This window comes from Monodelphis domestica, chromosome 8 (assembly GCF_027887165.1).
Source record: "Monodelphis domestica isolate mMonDom1 chromosome 8, mMonDom1.pri, whole genome shotgun sequence".
NCBI lineage: Eukaryota > Metazoa > Chordata > Mammalia > Didelphimorphia > Didelphidae > Monodelphis > Monodelphis domestica.
Window position 1 is genome coordinate 90,796,857 of NC_077234.1, and position 25,378 is coordinate 90,822,234.

The following is a 25,378-nucleotide window of genomic DNA, read 5'->3' on the forward strand; positions in this document are numbered from 1 at the left end:
AAAACTATCAATAAGCACATGAAAAAGTGTTTTAAATCTCTCATAATTAGAGAAATGCAAATCAAAACAACTCTCGAGGTACCACCTCATACACCTAGCAGGTTGGCCAATATGTCAATAAAAGAAAACAATGAATTTTGGAGGAGATGTGGCAAAATTGGGACACAAATGCATTGTTGGTGGAATTGTGAATTGATCCAATCATTTTGGAAGGCAATTTGGAACTATGCCCAAAGGGCTTTAAAAGACTACCTTCCCCCCTTTGATCCAGTCATACCACTGCTAGGTTTGTACCCCAGAGATAATAAGAGAAAAATATGTGTACAAATATATTTATAGCTGTGCTTTTTGTAGTGGCAAAAAAAAAATTAGAAAATGAAGAGTTGTCCCTCGATTGGGGAATGGCTGAACAAATTGTGGTATCTGTTGGTGATGGAATACTATTTTGCTAAAAGGAATGATGAACTGGAGGAATTCCATGTGAACTGGAAAGACCTCCAGGAATTGATGCAGAGTGAAAGGAGCATGTGAAGGGTTAAATTTGGGGATAGGAGTTTAAAAAAAAGTCAGGAGAGTAGTTTTGTAAAATACAAAACATTTAGTTTATTTTGAGGAAAGTTCAGATAGTAAATAGAAAGGAGAAAAGCGAGAAAACTCTTATACCTATAACTAAGATCCCAATTCTGACTAAAATGTTCTCTAAAAAACCCTAAATTTATCTTCCTTCGAGGGCAGTGTCTTTTGCGAGGTCAAAGCCCTCGCCTACTCTCCTATTCTGTCTATTTAATAATTTACCCACTATCTGTCTACCTATATACCCAAATTATTCAATAATCAATAAGGCTGTTAAGGCCTTAAATCTGTTTCTCTGTCTCCAACCAGAGAGAGCCAGAATCCGCTGCTCCTCTCCTCAGGAGACCCAGAGACAAAAGACCTTTCCAACTGCCAGCTGTAACTGACCAACTCTGAGCCACACCCTTCTAACTCTCACTAACTGACAGTTTGCACAGCAGCGGGGCTCTTACTCAGAAAACTTATTGCTCCATTGCCTCTTAAATAGAAAAAGGGAGAAATTAAGAAAAACTCTCTTAACAGGCAGAACCAGGAGAATGTTGTACACAGATGGATACATTATGGCACAATTGAACGTAATGGACTTCTTTACTAGTAGCAATGAAATGATCCAGGACAAGTCTGAGGGACTTATGAGAAAGAACGCAGAGAAAGAACTGTGAGAGTAAAAACACAGAACAAAATCATATGATTAATCACATGATTCAATGGGGATATGATTGGGGATGTTGACTTTAAATGATCATTCTAATACAAATAGTAATAATATGGAAATGGGTTTTGAACAATGATACATGTAAAACCCAATGGAATTGCTCATTGGCTATGGGATGGGGAAAGGAGGAGGGGAGGGAAAGAACACTTATCATGTAACCAGGAAAATATTTTAAATTAATTAATTTAATACATTTTTTAAAAAACCCAAATGAAAAATTTGATATTTATTGACATCAAATTTCACTTTCCTGAATTCAGTCCAATACTTTAGCCTGGCAAGATCTTTTTAAAATCTTAATTCTTTCATCTAGCTTATTAGCTATTTCTTCTACAGTGCTACACTATGCAAATATATAAGCATGCTATCTATGTCTTTTATTTGAGTGTCACTAAAAGAAGTTAAAACAACTCCAATCTCTACAGCACTCTATTGGAAATCTTCCAAGATGATATCAAATATTAATAACTTTTTTATATCAATGAATCAACAACAATTTATTAAATATGTACTATGTGTCAGGCACTATTTTAAGGTGCTCAGAATACAAAGACAAAAAAAGAAAAAAGTCTTAGTACTCTATCTACATTCTATCATCATATCTATAAAATGAGAAGGGCTGGACTCTGGAGTATGCTATAGCCAGGCTCAAACCAGCCAGTAAGATTATTAAATTTTCCGTGTGAGCATTTATACCCCAGAAATTGGCAAATACTACAAATCAGGGCTTGATTTAATGTTGTGATAATTGTCTAGACTTAAGAAAGTGAGGTTAAAACTCAAAAGTGTTTCATTAGTAGATTCTTCCTCCACTCTCTCCCCCCATCCAAGAGTAGTACCATATTTATTAGCACACCTCAAGGGAAGCTAAATGACTTCAAGGTTCTTCTAAGTCTACATCTATGATCCTATGTACATATTGAAGTATATACAGAATAAAATACAAGGTGATCTGAGGTTTGAGTAGGAGGCTTCATGCAGGAAGTAGTTTTAAAATGAGGTTTGAAAGAAATAAAGAATTGTAAACAAGCAAGGTGAGAAAGGGATGCACTTCAAGAAACTGCAAAGGCAAAGAAATGAGAGAAGGGAATGTTGTGTATGAGGAACAAGAAGAAAATCTGTTTGGTTGAACTATGGATTGTGCCAAAAGGAGTAATGGACAACAAAGCTGGAAAGAGAAGTTAAAGCAAATTATGGAAAAGGGGGAAGGTAATAAGCTTTATGTACCAGTCACTGGGCTGAGTGCTTCACAAATATTATTCCCAAAGACTCATGATCACAGTTTCTGAGAGCAGATTGGAGTCCTTGCTGACTCTAGGCTCAGCACTCTATCCACTATACCTTAGCCCTGTCACATGGATCAACATGAGCAGTGCGTAAGGTTTTAACAATATAAATGGCATTTTAAAAGAGACATTATCATTCATTTTGATGTTATACCTAGAGGTCTATAGGGACTTCTACTTGACTTGCAGAAGATGAATACAAGTAAGCTTCTATAGAGCAAGAATGTCTCTAGTTTTCTATTTGCATCTAGTGTTTAGCACATTCTAAGCCCTTAATACAGGTTTTTTTTCTTTTACTTTATCATTCATGCATTCCTTCCATAAGGATACATTTTTTTAACGCTAGTATGTTAGTTTACTCATCTTATTTTACTTTTTATAATCTTATGGAAGCTTATCTTATCAGTTCCTTCTCAGTTAAGGAATGGCAAATACTTTTTTTTTTAAATCAAATATAGGGGACAGATGGCTCAATGGATTGAGAGCCTGGCATAGAGATGGGAGGTCCTAGGTTCAAATCTGGCCTCGGACACTTCCCAGCTGTGTGACTCTGGGCAAGTCACTGAACCCCCCATTGACTAGCCCTTGCCACCCTTCCGCTTTGGAACCAATACACAGTATTGACTCCCAGACAGAAGGTAAGGATTTTTAAAAAATCAAATAATTCTGTATTAGTCCATAGTGAATAAATTAGGCGACGGCACAATAAAGAATGAACTTAGAATGAAACTAAAGACTCAGCTTAGAATGGACAAATGAAACATGTCCATTGCATTTAATATTGCCTGTACAATTGTTTTCCTTAAAATGTATCAATTCATCATAGACTCCTGTCATTTTCAGACAAGACCAATTGAAAATGGTATTATGACTGAAATAGCCATAAGGGTAGGCAAAGTCCAATCACAAAAACCTGGAAAGACTTATACGAAGGGATAAAAAGTGAAGTGAGCAAAAACAGAACACTGTATACAGTAACAGCAATAATGCACAATGAACTATGAATGACTTCAATATTATCATCAAGGCAAGGTCTAAGACAACTCCAAGAGACTCATGATAAAAAAGGCTATCCACCACCACAGAAGAATCTGATGGAGTCTGAATGCAGATTAAAAAATGCCATTTTCCACTTTGTTTCCTGAATGTGTTTTTGTGTGTGTGTGTAAGCGACATGTGTCTTCTTTCACAACATGATGAACACAGAAATACACATTGCATAATAGCATGTGTATAACCTCTATCATATTGCCAGCTGTCTCAGGAGGGGGTGAAGGTGGAAGGAAGGGAGAGAACATATATCACAAAATGCCAGAAAAATGATTTTGAAAAATTGTATCTATATGTAATCTGTAAAGAATAATAATAATAATAATAATAATAATAATAAAGGAGTAGGCAGAATTGACTAATTGATTTGAAGATTGCTTTGAGGCATTACTTTTCCTAAACATTTGAAAACTGAGGAATAACGAGGTTACATGACTTTCTCAAAGTCATGGAGAAAGTAAAATAAGATGTTCTTTTTACTATTACAAACACGTTATAAATAAAAACTTTAAGTCACCAAATAAAACATTCAATTTTTTTCTTTACTTTATTCTTTTTCCTTTTTCTTTTAAAAAAATCTTACCTTTTGCCTTAGAATCAGAACTAAGTATTGGTTCCAAGGCAAGAGCAGTAAGAGCTAGATAACTGGGGTTAAGTGACATGCCCAGGATCACACTCCAGGAAGTATCTGAGGCCACATCTGAATGCAGGCCCTCCAATCTCCTGGCCTAGCCACCTAGATGCCCCAGCTTTATTATTTTAAGAAGAAAGTCTTACAGAATAATGTGTCAAGACAGATTCTGAGAAGTTTACAGATCCATATTATAAAAACATAAAAATAAAAATAAACCTTAAAACAGCAGTTCTATAAGGTGTCTAAAAAAGTATATATGGTAATCACCAGAATAGTATTTACATTAAATATTTTCTACCTCTAATCCTATGTGTAATATCCCTTCTAATTTTACTTTTATCTCAACATAACATACTGAAATAGGAAAAGAGAAACTCTGTAGGGTGGCAGATTTTTGAAGGATTCTATCTTAATCCGAATAGAAATATATTCCGATGGGCTGAGAGTTGAAGGTATCACTACCAGCCAAACCATCCCAGGAATGACTGGGACCTGCAAAAGAGTCCCTATCCACAAATGTATATGAAGAAGGTTTTTCTGGAGGCAGTTAAATGGAGGTGGAAGTAGAAGCAGTGGCAACATTTATTTATTTAGCATGTAAAAAGGTTGAATTTATTGATATTATTATCTCCAATTTATTTATTGAAGAGGAGTTTGTGAGGTAAAGGTAGCTTGTAAGTGTTTCAGGAAGGGTTCAAACTCAGATTTTCCTGATTCCAAATCTAACCCTATTCTAACATGGGCTTTGAAAATGCAAATTTGTAAGGTACCATAGACAACGAAGTAATGTCAATACTAAACATATATGCACCAAATGGTATAGCCTCCAAATTTTTTAAGAAGAAATTAAATGTGTTACAGGAGGAAACAGACGGTAAAACTATACTACTGGGACACCTAAACTTTCCCCTCATACAATTAGATAAATCTAACTAAAAAATACATTAAAAAAAGTTAAGGGAGGTAAGTGAAATTTTGGAAATGTTAGATTTAATAGATCTCTGGAAAAATTAAATGGAAAAAGAAAGGCATATACCTTCTTCTCAGCAGTACATGTCACCTACACAAAAACTGACCAAGTTTTAGGGCATAAAACCATCATAACCAAATGCAGAAAAACAGAAATAATAAATGCAACTCTTTCAGAACAAAATTCGATAAAAATTATAATCAATGAGGGATCAGGGAGAAAGAAAAAATAATTGGAAATTAAATAATCTGATTCTAAAAAAAGGGTGGGTTAAAAACAAGTCAATCAATAATTTCATTAATGAGAATAACAATGAGGAGTCAATATATCAAAATTGATGGGATCCAGTCACAGTAGTACTTAGGAAATATTTATAGCTCTAAATGCTGAAATCAATAAACTAGAGAAAAAGCACATCAATGAATTGGGCATGCAAGTAAAAACAAATTAAAAATCCCCAATTAGAGAACAAATTGGAAATCCTGAAAATCAAAGGAGAAATTAATAAAATTGAAAGTAAGAAAGCCATTGAATTAATGAGAGTTGGAGTTGGTCTTATAAAAAAAAAACAAATAAAATAGAGTATTGGCTAATTTGACTTAAAACTAAACAACTTAAAAAAAGGAAAGAAGAAAAATTAAATTGCCCATATCAAAAATTAAAAGGGTGAATTCACCATCAATGAAGAGAAAATTAAAGCAATCATTAGGAGCTGTTTGGATCAATTATATGGCAATAAATCTAGCAATCTAAGCAAAATGGATAACTATTTATAAAAATATAAATTGTCCAGATTAACAAAAGAGGAAATAGAGTACTTAAATACCATTTCAGAAAAAGAAATTAAACAAGCCATTAACAAACTCCCTAGGAAAAAATCCCTATGGCCAAATGGATTTAAAAGTGAATTCTATCAAACATGGAAAAGAACAATTAAGGCCCATACTACATAAACTATTTAGAAAAATAGACAAAGGGATCCTACCCAAATTCCTTTCATAACACAAATATAGTGCTGACACCTGATAAGCCAAGAAAAGCAAAAACAGAGAAAGAAAATTATAGACCAATTTCCTAAATTAATATGGATACAAAAATTTTAAACAAGATACCAACAAGGAGACTATAGTAATATATCACAAGGATCATTCACTCTGGCGAGGTAGGATTTATATAAGGAATCAAAGGGATGTTCATCAATTGGGGAATAGCTGAATAAATTGTGGTATATGACTTTGATGAAATACTATTATTCTATAAGAAATGATGAGCAGGATGATTTCAGAGAAACTTGGACAAGCCTCCATGAACTGAAGCAAAATAAGCAGAGGAAGAACATTGCACCTAATAATAGTAATATTGTACAATCACCAACTGTGAAAGAGTTAGCTATTCTCAAAAATATAATGATCTAGGACAATTTTGAAGGACTTATGAAAAAGAATGCTATCAAACTCCAGAGAAAGAACTGTTGGAGTCAGAGTGAAGACCAAAGCAAACTATTTTATTTTATTTACCATCTCAGGGAATGGGGAGGGAAGGATACAACTTGGATCTTATAATTGTGGGAAAAGGATGCTGAGAAATGTTATCACATGTAGTTGGGAAAATACAATATTAAAAAAAAAAACTAATGAAAAGTTTGTTCCAATATGATTTATATGTTAGGGAACAATTTGAGAATAATGTAAATGTTGTGTCTGTTTTTTATTAGGTCCTTATTGCTATTTTTTATTAGGTCCTTATTGCTAATGACGTTTTTGTATATTGTACCCCAATCTCATTTTCCCCTTAAGCCCTGTAGCTTTTATTGTGTGGCTTTATACAGCATAGTGATTTTTTTCAGGAGTTTATAGCAGAGCTAGCTGTTCCATCTAGTTGTCCCTTAAACATATACTTTGATCTAATATACTGTTAACTTGTAACCATTTTTGGTTGCCCAAAATATAAATGCCACTCTCAGTTACAGCTAATTATTTTCTACCAAAACATTTTCAATTTGGGGGAGATTGTCCAAAAATAAATGCACAAGTCTTTCTGTCTTTCTCTATGTATTAATACCACTAATAGAATATTAGCATTAAAAATATGGTCTTTTGTGAGAGAAATTAGGGGACAGAAAAGGAGATTTGCAATTCCCTTAAGACAATAGTCTGTTCTCTTCCTCCTACATTTGTACTGAATGTTATTGATCTGTTTATTCCCAGGCAAGTGAATACACTTTTTCTATCCAAATGTATGGCATAAGACGAACAGTAAACATTCTTCACCCCTTCATCCTTGGAGGGGGGATCCAAATTCTTGAGTGATTATTGGTATTTTCCAGTATATTCTGCAATGTTCTAGGGCTTGATGCAACTAGTACATGGTGAAATAGAAATGTAAATCTATATTGCACTATTTCTTATTGAAATAGAGAAGGTGATCTGTGTGACTTTATTTCTTGTTGCAATGACTGTTGTACTCTGGCTGGCTGTGATTGGAGAACTGCTAGAGAGGAACCTAAAACTGCTTGGTTGTAATGGAGGTAGGAATGAGAAATGTTGCAGGATGCTAGTACAGGGATGAAACATCTCTGGAAAGAGTTTAGCTCCTTGTTTTATTCCTTGCCTGATACTTATGAAATGAGCATTAGGGCATATCTTTTTTCCACTAAAAACTCTTATCTTCTGTCTTAGAATAGTTACTAAGTATCTAAGGCAGAAAAGCAGTAAAGGTTAGGCAATTTGGGTCAAGTGACTTGCCCGAGGTCACACAGTTAGGAAATATCTGAGGTCATATTTAAACCCAGGGTCTCCCGTCTCTGAGCCTGGCTTTCTATCCATTGAGCCACTTAACAACCCCAGTCGTGTCTTTTAACATTCATTCTTTGAGTTCCAAATTCTCTCTCTCCCTCACTCCATTGAGAAGACATGCAATATGATATCAATTATACAAGTGAAGTCATGCGAAACCTATTTCCATATTAGTCGAATAGCCTAAAATTAATAATAAAAAGCAAAAAGCTTAATAAGGAAAGGGGAGAAGTATGCCTCAAACTGTACTCAATAGTTAATCAGTGCTAATTCTAGAAGTGGTTAGTATTTTCCATCATGGGTGCTTTAGAATTGTCTTAGATGACTATGTGGATCGGAGTAGCTAAGTCTTTCACAGTGGATTATCATTACAATAATGATGTTATTATGTACAATGTTATCCTGTTTCTGCTCACTTAGCATCAGTTCACAGAAGTCTTCTGGGTTTTTCTGAAACCATCCTGCTCCTCATTTCTTATAGCATAACACTATTCCATCATAGTCATATATTTTAATTTGTTCAGCCATTCCTCAATTCATGGGTATTCTCTCAATTTCCAATTCTTTGCTATTTGATTATGTATTTCAAGGAATCTTCAATGAATGAGCAATACAAATGAGGAAGAGTTCATTGGAAAAGAGCTCTTACAGTTATTTCTTTTGTTACAAAAGCTTTTTTTGTGAAGAAAGTGTAGATTTGCTATATTTTTCAACCAGGTAATAATAAAAATGTAGCTGAATTATCATTTGTAAAAGTCTGCCTATTAATTGCCCTCATGGCAGTTGTCTTTTTTAATGTGTAGATGACGTCAGATTTCCCAATTTATTTTTTAAAAAAAGGAAAAGTAGGTATTAACTCTGTAGTTAAGTTGTGTTCTCTGCCACTTTTTTTTGTGTCATCGTTAAGGTCTAAGATGTTTTTAATACTTTTGTTATTTTCTTCCTTTACATTCTCTGGGAACTGCTGCTTTAATTCCCACACCTCAGCAGCACATCTAGACAGATCTTCCTTTACATTTGGTCTAACTCATCTGGGTTGTTATGTTAGAACCAAAAGGTGATTGCCCTCCTGTCGCTGATGGTAAAGAATTTGTTATAAAAATTCTTTGCAGATCTTTTTCATTCTTCCATTTCTTGTCCTACCTAAATTGTTAAGCTGGGTCTCTAACCAAGCTGTATTTACATTGGTCTTATCCTGCACTACTTCTCCCTGCTTCCAGGTTATGCTGCTCAAAACTTCTTATCAGCTTTTTTGGTAACATTTTGTAAATGAGTTTATATTGTAATATAATTACATAATTCTTGTCTCCCTCTCCCTTTTCTTTCCCCCTTCCAGAGTTGAGAAGCACTGGGTCATACATATATAATATAGTTCTAACTGGATGCTGGGTCTGTTTGGCAAGTAAATGAAGCATCTGCTAATAAAGGAGCATTTAAGGTTCTACTGGTCTCCCAGTTGTAGTAATTTAAATCTTTTATATTAGTAGTAATTAAATCTTTTATATTAGGGCAGGTAGGTGGCAGAATAGATTGAGTGCTAGGCCTAGAGTCAGCAAGATTCATCTTTCTGAGTTCAAATCTGGCCTCAGATACATACTGGCTGTGTGATACTGGACAAGTCATTTAACCATGTTTGCCACAGTTACTCATCTGTAAAATGAGCTAGAGAAGTAAATGGCAAAACATTTCAGGATCTTTGCCAAGAAAATCCCAAAGTAGGTTCATGAAGAGTCAAAAATGAATAAAATGCCTGAACAACTAAATAATAATCAGTGTTACTGTCTTCTCACTACCAGTTTTTCATAATCATTGACTTATCTGACTATATCAGGATTAGGCTGTTTCCAATATATGCCTTTTTTTTCCCTTCTACTTAAGATTCATATCTAGCTCACACTAACTTTCATCTTTCCTCTAGCATGTCATGGTCTGGCTTATACACAACTGATTCAAGAATAGATCCCACATGAGTAACAGGTGTTTTCTTCTTAAAATATAAAGGTAAAAGTATATATGAATATATAAAGTGTAAAGTACAATCATTCATGAATATAAGCCTGCAGTTTTTGTATATTCTGCAGATCTTTAACCTCTTTGATTCTTTATTACTAACCCATGTTTCATAATATATTCCTCAACAGTTTTACTTATTCCCATCTTTTCAGCGAAGTCACCAAGTATCAAAGTATATGTTTATTTGATTTGGAGCCTCTTACCTAGTTCTTTGGATTCCCAATTCATCTACTGCAGATATTATTGGCACATAAAATGCAATTACTTTCATTGGATTCTTTTTGCAAACACTTACCATAAAAACTTTCAATAAGAAGTGAGCAAATGTTACATGAAAAAATATTTCTGATTATGCCTTTGGACTATGGATGTTTCCTCAAGGGAAAAGTGATGTGTTCTTTGAATGGATTTGTTAGTGTCTTAAAGGAGAAGAGTTTCCATATGTGAAAGTGCTTTGAAAATTATGTGAAGCATACTAAAATTCAAGGTATTTTGATCATCTAGGAGATCAGAAAATGAGGCAAGACGTTGGTCCTATTGGGCAGAAATGGGAATAACTCGTGCAAACTTCAGAAAAGCAAATTTAGGAATGAGACAAAATCAATTTAAAATCTTTCTGAAGAGGTATGACTCTCTTTCCCTAGGACATCTTCGGGCAATGAGTGACAGGTCTTCTCCCCTCTTCACATGCCATGCGAATTAAATTGTCAATGCCTTGAACAATGGTGACACCTCTAGCATGGATCTCGTTCTACATATTAAGTCTATATTAGACATATCAAGTCTAATATAGCTGCTTTTCTTGCCTTTGCTCTCTTCAGTAACATGTTTACCTCCTCTAAAAGCACATCTGGAATGTTATGTTAACATATTAGGGTGGCTGTATTACTGTTGATGGTAGAAGACAAGTGATCACTTGGCAAGTGTGAAGTAGAGAGGTTCTTGTTCAATATAAATTGGATTAGATGGACTATGAAGTCCCTTCCAACTCAGAGAATGTTTGATTTTGTGATATTTTGGAACATAGAGAAGTTACTTTGGAGACATTTAATTATAACACAGCCCCCACCCCACCCCCCGGGGCTGCATTAACTTGTTACTAAATTTCATCATTTTTTAGTTACTCAAAATGAACAACACTAACTTTTGTTCTGTACTTTGTAATCTACTATGACATAAAGAAGCATTTATTTAGTATCCATTATGCTTGAGGTCCTCAAATAAGAATGTTCTATTGTAGGAAAAACAACATTTAACAGATAAATATATACACAATGATTTTAGGAGGGAGAGCGCACTATCAAGTAGGGGATTGGAGGCTTTCTGTTGAAGGTGGACAACCTGTGTAAAGGACATGAAAACAGCAGATGGAGTTCTCGAGTATGGAAAATAGCTCATGGGTCAGTGTGGCAGGAATGCAGACAGTGTCGAGGGAATCATGCATGGAAAGGCAGCATAGAGACATTGTTAAACTGAGGAGTCTGTATTTTATCTTATAATAACAAGGAGGGAACTACTCAGGCCATCAGCATAGTAGCATGGCTAGAGTCATGTTTTAGAAAGATTATTTTGGCAGAATTGATGAGGAAACTGGAAGCAAGGAGTCTCCTTAGTAGGAAAGCTGTGGAAATAGTCCATGAAAATAAAAATCAGGACCTAATAGGGTAGTGATTAGGTGAGTAGAGAGCAGAAGGATGCCAGATATATTACTGGGTAGAACTGATAAGACTTGGCAGATATGGAGGGTGAGATAAAGATCTAGAATGACTCTAAGTACTGGAATTAAGCATTTCCTTTAATAGAAGTAAGAAATTTAGAGAATAATGAAGTTTAGAGAAGATAATGAGTTTCATTTTGGATATATGAAGTTCAAGATGCCTGTATAAGAACATTTTAATAGAAACATCAATTGGGTAGTTGGTGATGTAAAACTAGAGCAATATAATATAGAAGTTTAATATATAGAGAATTTAGCTCATAAGAACCAACAAGAATACTGCAAGAGAGTCAGAAAAAGAGTATAGCAATGAAAGAAAAAGGAACACAGATCCTTGGGAGTCACTCAGAGTACATGGGAAAAATATAGTTGCTGGGTAGTAAAAGGAACAGTCAAGGCTGATAGGAGAAGAACCAGAAGAATGCAATGCCATGAAGATCAAAGGGAGAGGACATGCAGGGGGTAGGGATAATCTGGTATATAAAACACTGAAGAAAGGTCAAGAAGGAGGAATGAGAAACATTATTATAAGTCATGAAAATGTTCCTTTCTTAACTGAAATATTTTCATTTTTTCCCCCTCTACATCCAGGTATTCATAATTGTTTTCCCTTCTGGCCAGATACCTAGAATTTATAATCTGAAAGTGATATTCTATGCAAAATTAAATTACTTTTATTAAGAGTAATAAGGAAGCAAGTATTAAATTCAATATGAATATGCTAATAAGTTCACTAACAGATCACTTTTCTTTTTGAAGAAAAATACCTAATAATTGAAATAAAGTTTCTGAATGAGAGCCCTAACTTTAAAGGTTCTAGATACTGTATCTATACACAAATTCCAACTGGTAGAATTCTTGGTTTTAGATCAGAAGATTATGGATTCTGTCAAGCATGGCTCCAAATATTCACCTGGCATGTAATGCGGTTAGAAGAACTGCTTTGGTTTGGGTTTTTTTTTTTTTAACCCTCATCTTTTATCTTAGAATCAACATTAACTATTGGTTCCAAAGCAGAAGAGATTAAGAACTAGGCAACTGGTAGGAAGTAACTTTCCCAGAGTCACATAGCTAAGAAATATCTAAGGCCAAATTTGAATTCAGGACCTTATGCCTCTAGTCCTGGCTCTCTATCCACTGACCCAGCAAGTTCCCTAATGAACTGCTTTTTGTAAAGAAAAATTAAGACAAAATTTATATTGCATCTTATTCTACTTGTTCCCCAAGTAAAAATTAGATTCCTCGTTCTTTTCAAATGAAGTAAAAATGTTCCTAATCAATATACTAATATAAAACTCAATAGACCCAATATGATAAAAACTAATAACCATGGCTAGATACAAACTAATATGGGAAAATAGATACTTCTGGCTGAATATTTTTTAAATCAAGTTGTAGAGAAGTGATTTTTAAAATGGATAGTTTGTAGCATGAATTCTGAAACCATCTGGCAGAGGGATTCTTCTTATTTGGATATAATCTTCTTAAATATCTCGACATCTCAGAAACTTGTGTTTGCTATGAATAAATTAGTCATTTAAACTGCCCCTTTTGCCAGTCCAAGTATTGAAACTCAATTTTGCTTTAGAAAAGGGGTTCTTAACTGTTTTGCATATCATATAAACTATTAGCAATCTGGAACCCTTCTCAGAATAATGTCTTTAAATGCATAAAGTAAAATACCTAAGTCTATTAAAGAAATAAATTATGGGGGCAGCTGGGTAGCTCAGTGGATTGAGAGCCAGTCCTAGAGATGGGAGGCCCTAGGTTCAAATCTGGCCTCAGACACTTTCCAATATACAGTATTGATTCCAAGACTGAAGGTAAGGATTTTTTATGAATAATAATAATAATAATAATAATAATAAAGTATATTAAAATATAGTTATCAAAACTTTAAAAATAGTTCATAGACTTCAGGTTAAGAACTTCTGGATAGAGGAAGGCAAAAAAGTATTGCATCTCAGTTTGCCCAGTGTGTTTAGGAGACTGGAGGAGGGGGAGGCAAGGGGGACAGGGAAGGGGAGTCAATGGGTAACAGTTGAAAAACACTGTCACAAAGGAATTATAAAAGTTGCAATAACATAGAATTTTTTATCTGTAAGGAAGCCTTTAGATCATTAGGTCAAATTGCAATTTAGAGATGAAAGAACTAATATTTAGAAAAGAGACCCCTTCAGAGCCATATAGTTAGCTAGAGGTAGAATTAGGACTAGAATGTAACTCTTCTGACTTCTAGGAACATTTACATGGCAAAATCCAGTTTCAGAAAATAATTTCATGTTAAGTATGAAAAAGTGACAGCATGCATTAAATGGCACTCATTTTGCTCTACAGTCTAGAAGAACAATGACCTATTTGTACTGTAGCTGGGAAATGGAGTAGTGGCTCCATTACCCAATTATCTCCTCATGCCCCACCCTTCCTACCCTTCCTCCCTCAAATCACTATATATTAATTTTGTCTCTTTTGTATTCACTTGTGTGTCCATTTTGTTCTCAATAGAAGGTAAACTTCTGAGAACCAGGACTAGTTTAGTCTTCTTGTCACCAGGATAGTGTTATTAAAGCACTTAGAATGATGTGCTAATTTTACTTTAAGTAACACTGACTGAGTTTACCGCTCACAATTGAGTTTCTGGGTAAGAAGCACATTGAGGATGGTAAATAATAAATGAAATGAAACTTTAAATTGAAACTAATTCAAAACATATAAGAAAAAATTTCTACTTGATGCCTAGTATTCCTTTCTGAATTTTGTATTTCATAGCTTAATGTATGTCCAAATAACTGCTACAGAGAGTAAAATATTTTTAATGTACTGAGTAAATTCAAAACTATGAAAAACAGGCCCTGAAGAAAGCCTTGAAAATACTGTTAAGGACATATCTCAAATCTTGCTGCTTCATCTTGTTAAGCAGCAATTACCACTCAACTTATTTTTATACATAACAATGAATAAGTCTGATTTGAAGCCAAATTAAGTAAAATAAAATTTATTACAATTGCACATATGGAGAGACTTAAAGAGATGGCAACACTCATAAACTGTAGAGAATTCTACTCCCTGTTACATTTCATTTAAACTAAAAGTATGAGTCTCGGTTAGAAGAACAATTTGTGAAAAAGTTTTACATAGCTCCCTACTTCCCTCCAAATTTTTTTTCAACTGTTATTTTCATTTTATTATTATCTCAAATGTACTGGTGTCTTTTGATTTTATATTACAAATATTTCTGGTTATATGCTCCATCACTGCGTACTCCACTCCCCACAAAAACTTAAAGGGCTCCTGCCTTCTCTCTTTGCCTTCCCAACCAGAAAACAGGTATAAGGACTTCTCTGTGACCTCAAAAAGCTATAATAAAGCCTCCAATCTGATTCAGGAATCCTGGCTCAAACCTTGGGTACTTTACATACTTCCATCTCTAAACAAAAAAAATTTAATTTGTGATTCAATGAAAAACTGCAAAGTAAAAGAGAAAAGCACTTCAAACCTCTCCAGAAATATATGCTTAAGCATAATTCATGAAATAAATGAATGTACCAATAGAAAAATAAATTAGATAATACACTATAGACACTAAAAGAGGATTCTGCATCAGTTTTTCAAAACAGAAGATGAGATGAGTTGACAACTAGGGAAACTGCAAAATGATATCAAATATCTACAAAAATTTATGGAAGAAATAATGAACAGAATCAATTAAAATGACTGAATAACAATAATAATACAAATAAAACTGAAGAATAAGCCTAGAAAGCAACAGGATCTAAAAGGCAAGGATATCAATGGAGCATACTGGGCTCTCACTACAAAACTGCCCTCTCCCTTTTTACAGTTAGACAATTCTCTACTGATATTCCTTATACTATTTCTTGTGAACAGTTTCTGTTTCATAATGTATTGCAGCTTGGGCATACCTACATGCACTTCATTAACTCCTTTTGTTCTGTTAGGATTTTATGCTCCTCTCTCACTTATGATTTAAGTGGTAACAAAGAATTTAAACTTTACAAAAATTAACATATAATCTTTTCATAGTAATATAAGGAGCAAATTGCAAATTTAACTAAAAAGGATAATCTTAGAATATTAGATTCAAGTCTTAACTTACTCAAAGGTGTGGTATCTGGAGGTGGAAAGTTCTCAGTGAAGTTGACATTACATAAGTCTGTTCTGCAACAACAGAAACGGTACGTTCCATTCTGAATTGAGGGAGGGGTAGTTGTTACAACACATTCTTCAGAATGACATTCTTCAGGATCTCCAATGTGAGACCAACATCCTACAATGTAACATTTATATAAAGTAGGTTAGGAGAAGAGTCATACTTTCCAAATTTAGTGTTCACATTTGTATGTATATACATTTATGTTCATTTTTTCCCTAGAATGGATTTAAATTTAGCTCCACATTTTTCGTTTCTGCAGCCAAATTCAAATATACAATTTGAAGGCTAATACAAGATAAACAAAATCACTTAAGATTAAAAAGAAATATGACTTGCCTTGTTTCACGAGATTTATGTCCCCTTTGGATTTTTCCCAAAGTCCATAGCAAGTGCTGCCCTTTGAACATAAAACAGTGCCATTTTCATGGGATATACGACTCTCACCAATTCCTGGATCTTGCTGATATGGATCTTTAAATGCACATAACCGTTCTTGATTCTGGGAAGCTTAAAAGAAAAAAGGAAATCAATGGGAAAAATAAAATTCATACGTTTCTTCTAAAAATTGTTCACAGGCATATGGACTTCACTTTTCTGTCCCCAACACTAGAAAACATTTGTGATAACTACTCCCTTTATTTTATAGTATAACTTTCAAAAGCAATTATCTATGACCAAAGAAATTTCTAACTGTATTTTTCTTCCCACTAATAAAGAAAATAGTCAGCATCAGACCTCCAAAAAATTAACTATCTATTCTCCCCCATACCAGCCAAAAGAAAAAATACATAATAATATTTCCTTAATCTAATAAAGTTGTTACCAGGAAAAAAGTTGACAATAGATGACCTTTGGATACTCTCTTATATCAGTTTGCACATATACATGCCCAAAACCAGACAGAATCTCCTAAAAATGTCAATGCTTCAAAAGCATCCAGCTTCATCATCTACACTGGGAAAACAAAATAGATTTTTTAATGCTTATTGTATAAATTATACAAGGCAGTTTGATGTACAAGTTATAGAATGTGTCCATCAGTATGTTAGACAAATACCACAAATGGACAATGAGTCTCTAAAAGGATATGACATGCCTTTAGCAAATTGCAAACCTAACTTATTCCCAAAACAAAGGTCAGTATTTTTTAATGACAGTCAATGTTAATGGCTATAAGTCAAGGAATATTATAGTCACTAAAGAATTTAAGATGAGAATCACTCAGAAGATAACAGAGGCACAGGGGTAATATGAATATGTTGAATATAAAGTATGTTCAACTGTGAAAGACTTAGTTACTCTAAATAACAGTGATCCAAGACAAATTCCAAAGGATTAGTGATGGAAAAAAAATGCCATCCACCTCTAAAAAAAGAACTAATGAACTCTTATTGCAAACTGAAGTATAATTTGATTGCTAGCTTTTTTGCAATATGTCTAGTATGGAAATATCTTTTACATGATTTCACATATATAAATAATATCATATTTTTGCTTCTCAGAAGGTGGAAGAAGGATGAGAAGGAGGGAATAATTTTTTTTAAGAATCTTATAAATAATAGAAAGCTGGACCTAGATAAAAAAGTTATCTCTTAAGGAAAAAAAGAATTATAAAAGAGCAAAAGTAAAGGATGTCATTGGCAAAACATACATGTTAAAAAAGGAAAGAGAAAAATATGGGCTGGTTATGTGGTAAGAACAAGATGTACAATAGTGGACACCCAGAATCTCATGCCAAAGAAGAATGGCACTGCCCCATATCTCAGGTACTCCATTTCTATTCCTATTCCATTTTTATCTTTGAAAGAAGCAACCCTAGTGGAGATGAAGCATTGGTAACTAAAGACCCCACAGTCACAATGACTAAGGGACCCAAAAAAGAAAGTTCTTGCCAACAAAGTTACAAAGGTGCCAAGACACCATAAAATGGCTCAATATGCGAAATACATAGTTTTATCAATTGACATGACACCAACAAATATGTTTGTACATTATCACTGCATTCTCTCTACACTCCAGTCAAATTGGTTCATTTATCATTCAGACTGTGACACTGAACCTTCCCATACATATTGTTTCCACACATTAGAAAATGAACTCCTTGAAAGCAGAGTCTGTCTCACTTTTATATTTTTATCTCTAGTCCTCAGCACAGTACAGTGTATACATTAAGGGCTTGATTAAGGTGTTTTGATTCATTCACTCAGTCTTATATTATCAGGAGACATTAAGGGAAATCCCTACCTCAGTGAGATTATTCTTGTGGGGAAACTTATGGAAGGATGTAGATGAGTTGGCCAACCAACAAACATTTTATTAAATGCCAACCATGAACCAGATACTGTACTAAACCTTAGAAACTCATAGTGTACCACCTAGTTGCTCTCCTAGAATTCATTATGGTCAATAGAAACTCATTCTCCTGCAACATCATTTCAATTCTGAAACTCATCTCTCTTCAGTATCATCTGTCCTAGATTATCTCTTAGAGGAGGGCACTTGAGGTTGTCATCTTATTGTTTCCACCAGCAGCAGAATTTCATCCTCCTCTTGCTCTACCTTTTCAGATCCATTTATATGTTATATTCCTTCCATCAGATGTGAGTTCCTGGAGGATGGGATCTTTTTGTGCTTTTTTATCCCCAGCATTAGCACAGTGCATGGTACATAGAAGACATTTAATAAATGTTTACTAAGATGAAAGAAGGCATTTAATAAATGTTTACTAAGATAAAATATGAAACAGATGTTGCCTTAAAGAAATTACAGACAGTCAAAAATATTTATTAAGGGCCTACACGTGAGGCACTATGCTACGCATTGGAGGTACAAAGAGAGGTAATAGTCACTGCCCCCAAGAAGTTCATATTTATTGGAAAAAGGAATATAAGAAACAACTATGTACCAAAATATATACAGGGTAAATGTAGAGAGCCATCATATTCCTGCTGTCTGACAAGAGTTGCAGTTTGGGAAATGAAGGCTGCAGAGCAGCTGTAAAAAAAGATGAGGCACCCTCTCAGTCGCATCTGTGTGACTTCTCCCACTAATTTCCCAGACTAACGGAATTGTTATGAGTATTGTTCTCTCCCCAATACAGGAGAAACATAAGAGTAACTACTTATGGGGTTAACACACATATGTCCCACTTTAATCCCCCCAGATTATTCATAGAATTAAAACCCAAAGATCATTACCCATTACCCCCTCCTTTCTCTCTTAGCAGAAGTACATTCATGGGCCCCACACTCATCTGTTGGTCAAACACACAAGCACCACATCAATCACTCCTCTGAAGCTCAAGCTACTGACACTATGTCACTAGGTCGTTATGTTTACGATAACCAGGCAACATAGTCAAGGTGCCTTAATGAAACACAAGAAAAGTGTAACTTGGAAACTGAGGAAAATTCCAATTCTGGTCTGCTTTAAGTTACCCTCTAACCCTGGACCTAGTTACAAAATGTTTTGTTACCCATCTCCTAAGTAATTGTGATTGATTGTGAAAGCTGATCAAAAGCAACAATGATTCTCCTAATTGGTCATCCCACAGGTCAGGGGGAACTAACCCCCAGATCACCCTATCTATGTCATTCATCTCCATCACGAATATTTCTGTTGTAGCAACATGGTAAATGATCACAGAATGTTGATTAAGTGATTTGTTCATGTGAGACATATCCAATTATCTGTAGAAGATTATGTATGTTGAAAAGTGATTATGTGCTAGAAAAGCATGTACTCACTGAAGCTATATAATAAACACAAACTCTGTGCCAAGGTAGAACAACTGCGTGATGCCAAGCACAGGTCTGAGCACGCAGTTGTCCTGTCCCTCATGTCTTCATTATTCGTCTAACCACTCCACCTAGACAGAAGGACCCTCGGCTTTGAGAGACTGAGTTCTCAAAAGGAAAACTGGAAATGACCCTCAGAGTAAAAATTGCTAGGCAGGTGGCCATTGGGGGGGAGGGGGGGGTAGGAGATACAATGACTATGAAGCTTTGTTTCAAAAAGCAGGATAGTTGAAACTGCAGAGAAGCCAGGAAATGGAAATGAGCAGGGACAGCATTAATAGAATGGGGGAGAGCCAATGTTATGCATAGAATTGGGAAATGAAGTATCTTGTACAAAGAACAGCAGGGACATCAGTTTTACCAGATGACAGAGTTTATGGTTTATAGAGGGGAGGAAAGTATAAGACCAGAAAGGTAGGAAGGGGCTAGATTGTAAGGGGCTTTAAATGCCAACAGAGGGCATATTTAATTCTTGAGGCAATAGAGAAACATTGGAGTTTACTGAATAGGTGTGGGGAGGTGATATGTTCAGACCTGCACTTTAGGATTTTGACAAGTAAATGATGGACTGGCATACATTCTTTATAGTAAAAAAAAAAAAGAATTGCAATCTACCTTTTTAAAAGAAATGTCCAACTTGATGAAATCAGAGATTCATTAGAGATTGTCTTCAAAGTAAATTCTGAATTATGTTAAAATGTGAACACACAGAGGCAGTTAGGTGGTTCAGTGAATAGATAGCCAGGTCTAGAACTGGGAGGTCCTGGGTTCAAATCTGACTTCAGACATTTCCTAGCTGTATGACCCTGGGCAAGTCACTTTCCCCCAAATGCCTAGCCCTATGTACTCTTCTGTCTTGGAACCAGTACTAAGTATTGATTCTAAGACAAAAGGCAAACATTTATTTATTTATTTGTGAGTGAGCATATTTTCTAATGAACATTTCAATCATAATGTCCTTCTCGTGAAGAATTTTCATGCCTCTACAAAAACAGTGGGTATAAAGTAATCACAGTTTCTTAATTAAATAATGGTATAAGAGAGAAAGAAGTGTTCACTTATAAGAAAGTTTGTAAGTTAATATACCTTGAGAAAAGTCTAGTTAGGTTTAAGGCAAAATAGGCACTAGGTTTTAAATTTTTATATGAATATCTGATAAATGGGTCTTTTATGGATTTTATATCCATATAAAATCTATGTATTAAATTTCACAAGAGCATTTGTTACAGGTGATTATATATCCTCTTAAACTTGTAATGTAGGTGGTGGTGGTGGTGGTGGTAGTGGTAGTAGTAGTAGTAGTAGTAAGGGATAAATATTTATAGTTTATTAATGGTCAAACTGGCTTAAGAATAAAGTTTGAAAATAATGCATGGTTTACTAGTTCATACATTTTTGGAAGTACCTGCAAACAATTTTGGGGAGCTAAATCTTCTTTTAAAATAGAAATATTTCAAAATAATAATTAAAATATTTGTGAAATCCTTTGATGATCTAAAAAGATGTTTCCATTCAAAAGTAAAATTTTAGCCATGTATAAATAATGGTGTGGTTTACATAAAGTTTAAAAAGAGTACTAAGAATTTTCAATAAAACACTACAGAAGGGATAAAATCACAGCCAAAACAGGAAGGTAGCAGATACTTTAAATTTAACCACCAGATAAATAAAAAAGATCCATGAATTATGTTTCAAATTCCTTGAGGTCAAGAATTGTGTCTGATTCACTATTGGAGCATTTCTTATTTTTGACAAGAAACATAAATAGTGTTCAACAGTTTTGCATCATCCAAGAGTTAAAAAATGTAGATGAAAGTTAAGGCTTTTTTATAGCTTCTAAAATGAATATTGGACTTCTGTGCTGAAAGGAATAATTAACTGGAAGAATTCCATGTGAGCTAGAAAGACCTCCAGGAATTGATGCAGAGCAAAAGGAGCAGAACCAGGAGAACATTGAACAAAGAGACTGACACACTGTGACACAATCAAACATAATGGGCTTCTCTACTAGCAGCAATGCAATGATCCAGGACAATTCTGAGGGACTTATGAGAAAGAACACTATCCACATACAGAGAAAGAACTGTGGGAGCAGAAACGCAGAAGAAAACCTTGGATTGATCGTGTGATTCGATGGGGATATGATTGGGGAAGGTGACTTTAAATGACAACACTAATGCAAATAGTAATAATATGGAAATGGGTTTTGAACAATGATACATGTAAAACCCAGGGGAATTGCTCATTGGCTCCGGGAGTGGGAAGAACATGAATCATGTAACCATGGAAAAATATTCTAAATTAATAAAATAAAATGAAATGAAATGAACACTGGGCAGTGACATGTAGAAATGAAACAACATTTTATTCTGGCCTTCTTTTAATTGTATATATATTTAGCTAAATCACTGAGGATAAAGGGGTCACAGTTTCTGCCTGCACATGCTGAATAGAACAGTTCCTATCAGTCATAAGAAGTAGTTTCATTGGAAGGAACAGATGCCTCAGGTCTAGAATACCCAGCTGTCTTTTATTCTCCACATTATGAAATGGGGCTACTAAGAAAATTATGTGTAAAGAGATGGCACTAAATTAACATGCTAGAACTAGAGTTAACAGTTAGCTGTGGGAGAAATCAAAATCATCTCTACAAATAATTAATAATGTGGTTTGTCTTAAAAGAGGAAAGATAAAAAAGTACCTATTCATTTGTTCTCACAATAATCTTTCTAGATTTTTCTTAGGGGGGAAAGGGAAAGGGAAGAAATAGTTATATTGTATCTATTCTATGCCAAGAACTTTTAACAAATATTATCTCATCTGATTTCTACAACAATTCTACAAAGGACGCGATGTTTTACATTTTACATTCCTTATGTTACAATTGAGGAAAGCGAGGCTGGGAGGATAAATGACTTGTCCAGGATTACATAGCCATTGAGTGTCTGAGGCTGAATCTGAATCCAGATCTAGACTCCAAGTCCAGTATTTTATCCATTGTGCCATCTATATAATCAGTATAAAGCTTCCTCTATAATCAGTTTCATTAGCATTAAGAACTGAGAAAATTGTTTTATTCTAAAGTTGATGTGTTGCAATGCTTTCTGTAATTATTCATTATGAAAATTTTAATTATGTAACTGACATGGAAACTAATAATGTCTTACACATTCCTAAGGTGCTTAAAAATTAAAAGTAAGAAGGATGAACAGCAGAAAATAGTACCTAGTGGTTTTAGTCACCCTCAGTCAATTAAAACATGGACTTTATAGTAAAATCATTACTAGTGAAAAGATGTTTTCTGAGCAATTAGAAATTACATAAAGTGAACTGAATATTCACACCTTTTACCCAGAGGTATATAAGGAGTTTAAACTTTTTAAAAAATCATTATACACCAAAAAAATTCATTGCCATTTTTTTTGAAACAGCAAAAACCTGGAAATAAAATTAACCATCAACTGGGGAAAGGTTTTCTTGGGGGGGGGGGGTATAAAAACTGTGATTTTATAAAAACTTTTTTAAAAATAAAAACTGTGATAGATGACTAAACTGTTATGTTATTACTACAATTTTTAAAAGGTTTAATATAAGATATAAGAGAAGTCTGGTAAGACTTATGTGAACCATTTCAAAATAGAGATATAACAGTTAACCTCTCAGTCTTGGGAAAGGTGGAAGACTATGAGTCTGAATATTGCTTATACTGTCAGTGTGCATTGATATATTGATAAGCTTTATTGTTTTTTCCCCCTCTCTCTTTATATATTCTTGAAAAGGGATTCCTTTGTTGGTGGGGAAGGGCAAAAGGATATACTGGAAAATTAATATGATATAAAAACAAATTATACAAATAAAATAGTTTTAAAAGATGCTTTCTCAAAACTCCTCCTCATCTCACAATCCATTTGACACCCCCATTATTTTTACTTTATTTCAGGCTCCAATATTTGGTCGTTCTGCTCAGTAAGGCCAACCTCTTTACATATACCCTTGACTCTATCTCTTCCCATCTTCTTCATCAGATTGCCCTGACTCTCTAACTTCCAATTTCTCCCAACCAAGCCGATTAAATTCCCTCACCTCCCCATTAAGTTCTCATGTCCCTTGAGGGTATTGGGGAACCTCTTTTCTCTGCCATGGTTTGAGCCTGATAGCTATTGTTCCCCCATTTTAGGGGCCTGGTGACGAACATCTAATTCCATTTAATCACTTGACTTCAGACTAACTTTCATGAAAGGATATTTACCTCAAAGTGATACTAAGTACAAACGTAGACACATTTTCTCCCAATGCCTCAGGGTCTTAATTAATTCCTTCTATTCTTCTTCTGCTGGTTTTAGGTCCCAATGTGTAGACTACAGGACCAGCCCAGATGGACTGGGTGTAACACCTAGCCTGGATTCCTGAATCCCTCAGTTTTCTGTGGCTCCTGCTCTAGGTTCTACCCTACTGGATCAAAAAAACACTAAAGAAAAGGCCAAACACACTGGCGCAGTTCTTAGTGTTCCTATGGCCTCAGAGGAAAGGAGGCTATAACCTCTCCTTCCCACTATGAGTAAAGAAGTCACCTCCTCCTCAGAATAGAAGAGAGTATAAAATCCCAGCTGGTCCTGAGTTAGGTCATTTTGAAGAAGCCAATCATTAAGGGAATGCTGACCATGGAAAAAGGTTCCTTACAACCACCTCGTGGGTCAGCAGGGAATGCTGAGCATTTACCAGTCCACATGATTCTTCTGGAAGCAGGTTTCTATTATCTTCCATGTGGATGATGCCATCTTAGCAAACAGATGGTATCTGTACATGTGTTAAAACGGTGTCATACACCTATTTCCTACTTTTCCCCTAATCACCTTTATCTTGTGATCTCAGGTGTTCAAGCAAGGTGAGCACAGAACGACAGGAAAGAATTGGATATTGTCACAAACTAGGGCTCGTACTCCATTAATTGGAGCCTGGAACATGAAGTGCAAAACAATGAATTCCTACTTCCTGATAAGAAATTCCCTTAAATTTTCTTCTCTTACAGTCGCACTCCCTGCAACTTTGGGTCCTCTGATAAGACTTAAGAAAGTATGACGTATATATATATATCGGTGGCTTACTGCTTCAGGGAGGGGAGAAGAGTATGAAGAAGGCTCTGAAGGAAGGAGAGTATTTGAAACTCAAAAAATGGTTAATGAATATTTAAAAATTATTTTTACACGTAATTAGGGGAAAATAAAATATTATTTCTCAGAAAAGAAAGTATGAAAAAGCCCACAGATGTCATGAAGGCATTAGAATATTGTCTATTCCCAATGTGTATACACGGCATATGCAGACTCATTATGTGGATATTCCATCTAACAATGCAGATCCCAACCTTCCATGCCTGCCTATCCTACACAATTTAGATTCATGGTTTTCCCATAAGTTTGCCCCAAAAGGCCCACCTAATGTGCTTGGTAGTTTTGTTCTCCTGACATCCTGAGAACAGCACTTTCACATACGAAATGTCCATCAGTTCCTCCTTGCTCTTGCCATCTTCTTTATCAAGCTGTCATTTCATAAAATATATTCTTCCTGCTGGCTATTCTTTATAATCTCTCATCTATAATATATTGCAACTTGTTCATGCACTAGCTTCTCCACTGGAGGTAAACTTCAATTTC

General features: G+C 34.8%; 1 protein-coding gene across 3 annotated transcripts in view; it reads right to left on the reverse strand.

Annotated features, from left to right (window-relative positions):
• The window catches only part of BMPR2 (bone morphogenetic protein receptor type 2), a 217,724-nt gene that overhangs the window by 63,638 nt on the left and 128,708 nt on the right, over positions 1-25,378 (reverse strand). For all 3 annotated transcript variants that reach the window (XR_008914264.1, XM_007501914.3, XM_007501913.3), the window contains exons 2-3: positions 16,264-16,434; positions 15,871-16,041 (exon numbers count right to left, since the gene is read on the reverse strand). Coding sequence is in view for 2 of the 3 variants with exons in the window: in XM_007501914.3 (XP_007501976.1) it covers positions 15,871-16,041; positions 16,264-16,434 (342 nt within the window). In the remaining variant the exon portion in view is untranslated. The remainder of the gene's footprint in view (positions 1-15,870; positions 16,042-16,263; positions 16,435-25,378) is intronic.